The following is a 12195-nucleotide window of genomic DNA, read 5'->3' on the forward strand; positions in this document are numbered from 1 at the left end:
ACTTCAATACTACCACTTCACTGGAGGGTCACTTCCTGTTTCAGCATCACATGGTATCTCCAAAGCCCCGGCTCTTTATGTGGCTGGACGCAGCCCTGTCACATCTATTCTTGCAGTGGATGTAAACATGATTAAGAGATTACAACAAATTGTTTCACTGCTGAGACGAAAACATAAATATTTAACCCATTTTCCATAAGACACATGTCCGCTGAACATTCTGACATTACAATGACATTTCTCAGACACAGATCAGGAGAAAAGTGACTTTGTTTGAGGACTTGTGAGATCTTTTATCACAAATCTCATCTGAAGGAGGTAAAAAAAACCAAGAAAATTAAATGAAGTAGAACAGCGTTCGTTACCTGCAAAAAATGTGTTTTATGAGCGTATTTTATCTAGACCAATGTGACCTCTTAAGCCCTAGTGCCTCGAGTGCCCACAGTTCCATCTGTGTTGCCATGGTAATGCTATGTGATGCTTGTGGCAATATACACGTTCTATACATCCATGTGACCAGAACATCAGTTAAAGCTCACCAAAACGAATTCTTGGAAAAACAGAACTCTAACAAAAAGCCCTTAAATGGTGAAATATGTAAACCAATCTAACAGTCTGAGACCAGCATATGTCATGAATAATTCAATAAAACAACAGACCAAGGAGACAAACTTAAGGTAACACTAAGCAGATCCAACAGTACAAATATTATTTCTATACTGATAAAATTCACTGAACGAGGCAAAGAAGAAGAAAAATAAAGGTGACATTCTGAAGAGATGATTCTGAATATTATCTTACCTTAGCTGTTTTCTGATCATAACTTGATTTTATATGAAGAAGCCTGGAACTGGACTGGAAATAAATGGCCTAGTATAGGGTTTAACAGTTTAATCTACCTTCATCCATCCAGACAACATTCATAACCCTTTACTTTAAGGTACTTATGTCCAAAGCAAATCATGATTTAGATAATGTTTCTAAATGGTTTGCATTCAATAAACTATCTCTTAATGTTAAAATCCAATTTCATCATATTTACATTAAAAAACAAAAAATACTGCAATTCTAACATCTATTTATCCACAGGAAATGACCCAATTACTCAGGTTTCATCAGCAAGTTTCCTTGGAGTCTTGATTGATGAAAATTTGAGCTGGAAGAGCCACATTGACTTTGTAAGAAAACAGCAAAGTCTGTTGGCATCATTGATAAACCCCTCAGACCACGCCCACTTAGGAAACAAGAAGTGAACCACCTCATACCCACCAACTCTACCTTCCTTTAAAAACCCACTAATGGTTGACTCTCTAGTGTCCCGTTGTCCTCACCTGGGCTGTTGTCGGCTGTCAGGTTGCTGCTGTTGCTGGGTGAGTTGGACAGGTCCGAGACCACCACGCTGATTCCTGCCGTGGGACTGAGGCTCCCACCCCGTGACGACGACTCGCTGCTCTCCGAGCCCAGCGACGTGCTAGACCGAGTGTCTGACGACTTCCTCAGCTTCCCCCTCAGGAAGAAGGTCCTCATCTTGCTCCGTCGCACCTCACCGCCTTCGTCATCCTCGTAGTCCTCTTCGCCCCCGCCGTCGCTGGGCAGCCGCTGACGCATGCGAACTAGAGACCCGTAACCGCCGGGCAGCACAGCTGACGACGAGTCCTCCTCGCTGGATCTCCTCTTCCCCCTCATACGCTCCTTCAGCTTGATGAAGGTGGAGACGCCCTTGTCCTTCATGACCAGGTCGTACATGCTGGCTGTCAGGTTGTTTCGGGTGAACTGGACACTGATTTGGATGTCGCCTCGCTCTTTCTCCTTCTTCCCCGTCTTGGAGTTGAGTCTATACCACCTGGAAAACATGGACCCACTCATTTCAGTGACATATTTATCATTTAGTAACACTTAACAAAGGAACTATGACCAGTATGAATGAGAGAATTTGAGGCTTTTTCTATCCAAAATAAGTAGAGATGCACAGATTGTAAAATTCTGGACCAATACTGATATTTCACAGAAGAATTTGCCCACTAAGAGGTCTGATAGTGAATATTTAAAGGCTACGATATAGTAAAATAAGATATGAACGGATGCAATTACAATATTTTGGAGTACTACTTTAATCAGCCAATACCCCTTCACATAAAATATTCAACACTGCTACAAATGAATCATCTTTGACTCCATTAGAAGCTGTGTTTAAGGGCTAAAGCAAAGTAATTCATCAATAACTTTAGAAATGGTCATCAAACTGGCCATAAAAACACTGACTTTTCTTCGAAGTTAGTGTTTCTAGTAGAAAAACCTCATATTACCAACCAAGGTCTGGTTTTCCACACCTCAAAAAAACATTTTCTCAACTACTCTGCAATGGTAAAACTCAAACTAAACTAAAATGTCCAAAACTGTAATGCCTAGTGTTTATATTTAAGCATCTAAAGTGTTAAGTGACTGAGGGCTGTGAACATGTGAATGGTTGTATTGTTATGGTCATGAAAGGGGCTAATCTGTCCTCACACAGTCCGACACTGTGTTTCTGTGTCCTAATACCATAACACTGTGTGTGGCCAAACATCCACACAATTCCTTGGAGAGGCCTTCTGTTTTTGTTACCAGTCCCGGTGAGCAAGAACAATGACGTACAACAATGCAGGGCTCTGATTTAATTTAGCGTCTGTCCTACATAAACTCATGCGTCTGAGCGACAGGTGACCCCAAACAGCAATTCTTTAACTGAAGGGCACACTTCTTAGAAACACTGTGGGAGGAAAGGCGCCAACATGTTGACCACATCATGACTCATGGGAAAGTCTCATCTGTCTGGTTATAGAAAAAAAAAAAACACAACCAAAAAAACGATATGACTGAGAAAAATCCCCCCAGTTTGCATGTGTTTCTGACACTTGGTGCTGCCAACGGGAAGTTATCAGCACAGGGAGGATGAAAGAAAACTGGGCGTGAAACCAAGGCCTCCTTTATTCTTTCACTTCCTGTACTGCTGCTGGGCTATTTTCACCTCACACCTCTACCACATAGTTGCTTTTCTCAGCCATTTCTGCTTCTGTACTCAAAGGCCAAGTCACAAACAACTGCCCGAGCTGACAACTCAATCGAGAACAATTTTTACACCTCTGTGTGTAAGAAACAACCCTATCAGGCTGACAATTCAAAGTTTAGCAGACTTAAAAGTACCTTGAAAGGGAAACTAGGTCAAATAAGGCAACGTAGGAGTTGGGAGTACAGCCAAAAATGTTATTATGATAAAAACTTCTGTATCAGCTGAAAGAGATAATTACCATAATGAATGGAAAATTGTTATGTCATAAGAGTTTGAAGTTTAAATTTAAGCTACAGTTAAGGTTAAAGGTTAACTCAGTTTACAGCTGCTGTAGTGAAATTCAGTTTGCATCCCATTGTAAAACATACAGTGCCTAGCATTAGCATTTAGCATATTAAAAGCAATGAGCTGCCGTTGAAAGACAACATCCAGATCTTCATCAGCATATATGTACCTGTTTTGTACCTGCAAGTCAGTTTAAAGTTTGATTTTTGGGTATGACTAAAAGTTGAGGGAGAGACATAGTTATTTGTGGTGTATTAAATTATGTTTCTTAAATTATGACAAAAAACTAAAACGATATGAGACATAACACGATAAAAATGAGACAAAAATGAGAAGAAAACATGCAACAAGACAAAAAGAAATCAGCATAAAGACCAAACTAAATAACATGACACAAAATGAAAACAAGTTGAAGAACAAAAACAACATAAAAAGACCTCCAAAAAAGAAGAAAATGACAAAAAACAATAATAAATGTTGCAAAAAGAGCAAAACAATACAAAAGACCAATTTGATGTTAAATTTGATATAAAGCTGGATGTATGAACTGGATTTTAGCACTAAGTATTACACTATCACTCACTAATAAATGAATGCTAATTACGTCAAGCTATTCCTATTTTGTAATTACATGATGTGGATGTGAAACTTCTTAAAGCAGTGAGTGAATTCAGTCTGGATGCACAAATACAGAAAAAGAGAAAATAAGCAGGAAGTCAAATGGTAAAGAAATGCTGTTTCATGAAAGCTCAGCGATGTCCTGTTGGTGTTGAGTCAACAGGAGAATCTAAATGTCACGCTGTGGGATGAAGCATTCATGATTTGAGGTTCAATACATAAAAGACCAGACTCGAAAGTGTCAACATGAAAGAAAACTGAGTGAGGTTCCTCAACTCAGAAAGGAAACGCAGACATCGACTGCTTACTGAGCTGGAAACCAGAATGCTTTTTATCTCCCCACAACATCCTCTAATGTAATGTAACCGTACAGTGTAACAACGCTACAATCAAGACTGAAAACTAACAGATAGACTAATTAAAGTTTAGACCAATAGTCACTAAGTTTTATGATTTGGCTAAACAGTTATATTTAACCCTGTAGAAAGTACGGCATCTTTTTTTTCTGATATGATCTTACGCTTTCTTTATCAGGGTGTAACTAGAACATTTCCTCCAATATCAAGCAATCTATATATCACACATTACACCATTAAACAACAAAATATGACACATTAAAATGTCCTCTGACACCTATTGATTCTGTTCTAGAGTTAAAAGTGTTTTTACGGAACATTATGAAGACAAAGTGGAGCTGATCTTTGAACTTCTGGATATAAAACACCATCTCTAATCATCATCATTTTATTTTCTTGTATATTAATATTAATACATTTGTGCAAAATCCTAGGTGGACATTTGTGCATAATTTGAGAAATTCCTTCAAGATGTTTGATGAGATGTCACATTCACAGCTCAAGGCACGTCTCAAACATCCAGCATGGGGGCCAAAAACCTGACCGCCAAAGGATCCAATCCAGCCCGTGGGATGAATTTGACAAATGCATAAATTATACTGAAGATATTAACAGTCAAGGATGTCAATATCATTTTAATTCAGGCTCCACATAAACACCAATATAATCTAAAGGGGCTCAGACCAGTAAAATACTACCATAATAACCTCTAAGTAATGACGACTACATTTTTTTCTCTTTGTTTAATTGTTAAAAAAAAAGTAAAATTACATGAAAATGTTTAAATTTACAAAATATCTTTTCACAAAACATGTAAATAACCTGAAATTTAAAAACAATTTTACCAATATTGTACCTGTTACTAAATGTTTTGTGTATTTGCAGATCCACTGTGACCTGTAAGTTGTAACGCACACGTGTAAATGACAAACTGAGGAATAATATTGTTAAAATTGCACTAATTTTTCCTTAACATTTTCATAATGTAATTTTACTTCTTCTACCGTTATTATTTTACTGGTTTGGCCCACTTAAAGATCATATTGGACTGAATGTGGAACCTGAACTAAAATGAGTTTGACATCCCTGGCTTAAGGCATTGAAAGAAACATGGGCGGACCCTTTGCTAAGCCCCTCCCAATCTTACGTTAGCAACTGTAACCAGGCACAGGAGGTCTGTCAACCTTTTAGAACAAGTGAAGGCTGTGAATGGAGCTCAAAGATATAAATCTTTATATATTTAGTCACATAATGTGTTGTCAATGATTGTCTGCTATTTATCAACCAGTAACTCCTCTGTTTCTATAACTGATTAAAGTCATGATTGACATAATATAGTTTACACTTTCTATGAAGTCACTAATTAATTTATATTGTCTGTGTGTTTATAATATCTATGACTGACCCTGTAAGTCCAACAGCAGATTGGCCTTTACATTTACAAGAAATAATTATTGTCATTCATCAGATTAATCGCCAATAACAGATGTGATTTTTTTTTTTTTTTTCAGGATAAGTTTTAACTGCAACACTAGAGGATATACCAGGGTTTACTGATGCCAGATGTTCTTTTTAGGTTAATATAGCACTGTTGGGTTACATAAGAAATAAAAACACCCTGAATAGTAGAAAGCAGAAGTCCTCTAAGTCACCACAGAGGCTGTTATGTAATCGTATCTGCCCCTGGCCTGAAGTTCAGCTCTGAAAACTCGGCAACACCCAAGACGAATGAAAACAATTAGAAGAAAAAGCAGCTCCTTTCAGCTCTGAGGATCTGAATAATGAGCAGGTGGAGTCCAGAGGAATGCAGACGCTTTTTATAGCACAAGACGTCATACGGACTAAATAGAAAAACAGCACAACTGTGACAGACGTGGGAAATAAAGTTGTTTTCATTAACTAATCCAGACAGGAACGCAGGAAATATGACATGTAGAAACAGAGACACTCCTATTAGGTCCTACTACTATTAATCAAGATCGCAGATTATCGAGACACAAAGAAGAATTTTATCTTTGATCGTCTGTTTGCATTGCCAGGTGTCCAGAAAACCAAAGTGTCTTAAAGTGTGCTGCCACAAGTGCCTCTAAGGTGTGGACTTAAGTTTCACGGTGATGGTCCAACAATAGTATCAGTTCTGCTCCTGACACGGCAGCCAACTCCCTGTGGCCGAGGTGGGGTTCGCATTCCTGCAAGCAGCGAAGGGAGGCATTTTTAATCTAAAACCACCAGCTACACCAGTAGTAACCAATAGAACCATTAAAACCATTAAAAAGAATTAAGGCGTCAATTTCAGCTTCCCAATACAGATTTTTTCAGGTATCTTCAGCTGAGGAGCTTTTAGATAAAACATAAAGAGTGGAAGAAAGTCCTGAATCCCTCACCAGTTGAACAATTATTGGTAAAAATTCAACATGGGAACAGACTTCCAAAAGCAATTAGCCAGTTTTACCGAGCACTTTCAAATTTTACAATTAATAACACTTCGAACATAAAATGTAGATGAGAATTGGAAATTAACACACACATACCAGATGAGGTGTGGGCAGATATATGCTCTGAAGCCCACATAGTCACTAATTCTAGTTCATGGAGAGAGTTCAAATGGAAAATTGAATAAGATTTTTAGGACAACGGAGTTAATTTCAAAAATTAACCCTGTGATCCTCAATACCTGTTGGCGAAATTGTGGGGCTCACTTGGGGAACCATACCCACATATTCTGGACGTGTCCTTATATTAGACTTTTCTGGGATGATATATTTGTCGCTGTGAACACAGTTTTCAAGCAAACATTTTGTAAAGATTTGAAGTTTGCTATTTTAGGTGTAATCCCAGAAAGTTTAGAGGGAAATAACCAAAAATACCTCTTGAGAATTTTACTAACAGCAGCCATTAAATGCATCACTGTCAAGTGGTTGAAACCTGAACCTCCCACATGTAACTAGGGGTGTTAGAAAATATCCGTTCCGCAATATATCGCGATATTTCATTTCACAATACTGTATCGATATTAAAAAGTACTGTATCAATATTTTTAAGTATTTATTCAAATGCAGATTTTGTGGAGGTTCATTTTGTTCTTTTTGTTTTTCTTTTTTATTCCTATTTCATTTATTATTATTTAACACTCTTTTATTAAATAATGTTAGTCCCGTTGTTGGGATTGCACAAAAATAATGTTCTGATGTTAGTTCTGAACTAACAGAATATAAACATTTGAGCAGGATCTTAAACTGTAATGTCTGTAAAACATCATTTCAGTTTGAACACAGGAACATTTTGTGATATAATATTAGATCCTGTTGGGATCAAATAAAAATGTGTTTAGTATTTGTGCATATTTCTGGTGTAATTCAATTCTACAAGGAAATAATCTTTTTTTTTTTTTAAAAAAAAGGAACGGACAAAAAAACTGCCTTTTTTTTTAACAGTATCACGATATATCGTGATATATCGTATCGCGATCCTAGTACTGGGATTTGTGTCGTATCGCCAGATTCTTGCCAATACACACCCCTACATACAACATTTGGATTGAGAAAGTGAGGGAAATCTATCAGATGGAGTAAATTACTTATGTACTTAGAATTCAGGGAAATATATTTACAAAGACATGGAGTCACATGATTAACCTTTTAATGCAATAAACATTCAGAAGTGGTCATATACATGCATGTTATAATATAATATGTATATATAATATAATATGACAGTCCCTCCCACTCCATCTAACATTTGTTTGTAACTACAGAAACAATACTGACTGCATCTTCACCTGCAACTCGTGTCTTAAAATATAGTTTTCAGTTACAGTAAGTACACTTTTTTTTCTCCCCTTTTTATACCTATAACAGTAACAGTAACTACACTTCAAGCAAAAATAAATCGTAAGCAACAACAAAATACAAACTGCTGAATCCATCCAATCTAATTTTATCCAGCACCTGAAAACACGCCTGGACAGTTGAGTCATTTAATAATGTGAACAGTTAACGTTGGCATCTATGGACTGTTATTGAACATGTTTCACATCAGTGTGTTATTACCTTTACTCTAAAGGGAGGATGAGTACATTAAATCAGCACTTGTCGAATAGTTATTTCGTTGCTGTTGGGCGGAAACCTCTTCTGTCCAAAACAGTTATTTTTTGGAAAACTGGAAAAAGGATGTATGTTCTAAATAAATGAAGGGAGTTAAGAGATGTAGTCACAAGCCATTTTCAACACAAATATTTCTAAAATTGTCAGGCCAACGTGAAGACTGACCAATAGAATCATTTTATAACAAAAAAAAAGACCAATAATTGACTTACGAAGTTTCGCCCAGAGATTGACAATTTATAAGTGTTTTGATATTCATCATTTTCAGAGCCCCAGTTCTAGAATATCCCTTTCACTTCATGATGATGTTGTTTTTAACTTTATATGGAAAGCTTTCATTGTGTTTTTATTTGACATTGCATCGCTGTGGCCTGTTAAAGTGAGTCAGAGCTGCTACTGTTTGCCATTAGATACAGACATGATGATACAGTCCATTCTTTGAATTCCTCAGATATAGAAATGTTGTGTTCTAAGCAGAGCAGAGGGGCCTGAAGCACATCATACAACAACCAACAGAGACTCAAGACTTGACTTGGACTTGAAAAACTGACTTAGTTTAGCAGCTACAGGTACTGTTTAGCTCATGGCCTTTGTAATGACATGTAGTTTGTCTTATCTACTGTTGCTGATGCTTTACTTTTCACCTCCTGACCGAACAGCCTCATCTTATTGCAGATAAAACAGTTGGGTTGAATTGGGTTTTTAGCTTGATTCTGAGTTGGACAAGTAAATATAAATTCTATCAGTTCAACTAGTTCAGGGGTGTCAAACATAAGGCCAAAACTTGCCTGCTCAATGGTCTGATCCAGCCTGTGGGATATATTTGAAAATACTGAAAATATTAGCAGTTAAGCGTTTTCAGGGGCCACATATAACTCAATGTGATATCAAGTAAAATAATAGCATAATAACCTAGAAATAATGACAACGCCATATGTTCTCCTTGGTTTAATGTGGAAAAAGTAAAATTATATCATGAAAATGTTTACATTTACAAACTATCCTGCCACAATAAAATATGAATAACCTGAACAAATATGAACAACATGAAATGTCTTAAAGATATGTGCAATTTTAACAATATTATGCCTTTTAATAAATATTTTGTGCATTTATAGATCCACTGTGATGTATAAACTGTGCTAATAATAAGCTGACAGATAATATTGTTGAAACTGCACTTATTTTTCATTTCAGATATTTTTATTGCGAAGCCTTATCATAGTACAGACTTGAGATCAACTGATTAGTACATTATGCTTCACTTTTGATATCAACATAACAAACGCAATCAGAAATGAAAAGAAAACAACATGAAATTGGACTTATTTTTTTAAAAGATATTTCAATGTATACATGGTTGTTCAGGTTATTCACATTTTTAGAATGTAATTTAACTTTCACACGAGAACAAAGAGAAAAATTTGGATTCTTATTTATAATTTATTATTATACTGGTCCAGCTCACTTGAGATCACACTGGGCTATTTGTGGTTCCTGAACTAAAAATGAGTCTAATACCCCTGAACTAGTTCATTAGTTTAATCCAAATAATGGCAGATGATGTTTGCAAATGCTCATTATTATTATGTTTGATTGGCATTTCCTCTATCCACTTCACTAAATCCTTTTAATAAACTTAACTTAGAGTTACATCAATAAAGAGAACAGAGAAAGACCAGGGGTTGTAAACACATATTCAAACTTTAATCATGCAGGAAATAATTGTCGATATCATAGTAGAATTTTCTCTATCTTCAGGCTTTGTTTTTATGTTTTCAAGTAAACAAGCAAAATGTTTCATTGTTATGGTGTTTTATTTCATGTTTTTAGTGTTTTACATGTTTGTAGTTGGCTTCTTCTTCTAAAAAAAAAAAAAAAAAAATCAGCCTGTATAACTTATTATAAAAAGGTATAAACTTTTATCAAGATGATTATTTATTCCAACTGATTTCACTGTTTATATTTTTGGCCCAAATGTATTATTAACACAAAAATTTCAACTGCAATTCTGTTTGATTTCAGTTTGTTTTAAATCATTTTCTGTAGTTTGTTTTATTTCAGTTAACAATAATTCTTTTCACTGTTAGTTTTTGTCTCTGACTAAAATAATTCTCAGTATAAAGAGCTGAGTTACAAAGTTAAAAACAGCACCACTGATAATTTTAACATCTATTCTCATGATACAGAAACCTCCTTTTGTTTCTATAGGACACCTATTTATACATGTGCACCTGCACTGCTTTATGTTTGTGCAACAAATGAATAAATACGGCAACAAAAAAAAAGAGGCAACTTGACAGAGATTTAAATAAGGAAAGTGCAACACAGACAAAAAATCAGCTGCCTACATATTGAGCCCACGTACAGAGACAGAACAGGCTGTTACTGAAGAACAGGACCCAGTTTCCTGAAAGCATCGTCCCACACAGCAGCTCAACAAGGCACTGTGCAGGTTTAAGCTGAAGCATCCGCATTTTATTATCCCCACTGACTGTCAGAGACCTAGAACTGTTTAGTTTATGGGTTTTCTAACCTATCAGAGAACCTAAAGTTTTGCCGAATTCATGCAAAGTCACAGTTTTACATTAGCTTTATCTGAGGATGGGTGAATTTAGCAGAAATTAACCCAAAACACAGTAGTAAAACTGTAGTGTTTGGAACTGTTTTTTGACACAGCCATTAAGATGTTTGTTCTGAATGTAAATGCATTAGACCTCCAAGGGATTTTTTGTCTAAATCGAGCTTTTCCCAAGCAAGTTATAGCCTCCAGTTAATTAATTATAACAAAACTATGCAGCCTACGGAGAATGTGAATGTCTAAAATCCTTCTTCGCTTGATTTTATGAAAAATATGACAAGGATTAGTGGTTTTAAATAGTTTCTATGTGGTATTGATATTCAAAATTGATATTCCAAGTTCTCACTGGCAGGTAGAAGTCTCATACCAGAACACAGTTAGGACCAAAACCATCAATGAATCAATACCATATATCCACAGACTGCATCACTCACTAAATAAAGTATAAAGCTCATTGTTTACACACATCTGTATTATGGCATCATCAAGTTTTGTTCTTCAAACTAAAACACATAAACACTTATTTTAACAGTCGCTCAAAATAACAGTCAAATAATCTTCACGTGCTGCATCAGATGAGAGTTTACATTATAGCTCTGTTAGCTTAGCTCCGTTTTTAGACTGAAAACAGCCACAGTAAAACCACTAATCATCTCTATTTTCTGTACGGTTTGTGTTGTCAGTAGCTGAACTAAAGATCTGTTTGGAATCCAACAAACAAGGTCAGAGCTGTCACAGTTTAGTCTGAACCGTGGACCAACAAACGACAACTTAGCAAAGATAAGAACATCCCATAATAACTTCATACCTCCATTATCGTCAGAATCAAACTCATCCATGTAGAAGACACGCTGACATTTCAGCATCAGATTCTATTATTTTCATTCACAGCTGAGTCCAGTGGAAACAACACAATGCATCCACTTATTTTTCTTTGACTCTACAGGTTGTTTCTTAATGGTTCTCATCCCATCTGGTCACTGATGCTTTGGTCAAAATCCCCATGGTGTTGGTTTTCAACACACGTCCTGCCCCCTCAAAGTTTCCAAAAGTAGGGAAAAAGAAAATTTGCTGCACAACAGCGGGAGGCTTAGAGGAATTAGTAAAGCGTCAATAAGTTTCACTTTCACGATAAGGTCCGATAGTGATGCGCAAGTCGGACCCACAGGGGCTCTTGTGGAAATATTCGACCCGACCCAACCC

General features: G+C 36.3%; 1 protein-coding gene across 2 annotated transcripts in view; it reads right to left on the bottom strand.

The window, feature by feature from the left end:
- The window catches only part of rab11fip5a (RAB11 family interacting protein 5a (class I)), a 49936-nt gene that overhangs the window by 16730 nt on the left and 21011 nt on the right, over positions 1-12195 (bottom strand). For both annotated transcript variants that reach the window (XM_030126116.1, XM_030126115.1), the window contains exon 2: positions 1332-1843. In XM_030126116.1, the coding sequence (XP_029981976.1) occupies positions 1332-1843 (512 nt within the window). The remainder of the gene's footprint in view (positions 1-1331; positions 1844-12195) is intronic.

Source organism: Sphaeramia orbicularis, chromosome 22 (genome assembly GCF_902148855.1).
Source record: "Sphaeramia orbicularis chromosome 22, fSphaOr1.1, whole genome shotgun sequence".
Lineage (NCBI taxonomy): Eukaryota > Metazoa > Chordata > Actinopteri > Kurtiformes > Apogonidae > Sphaeramia > Sphaeramia orbicularis.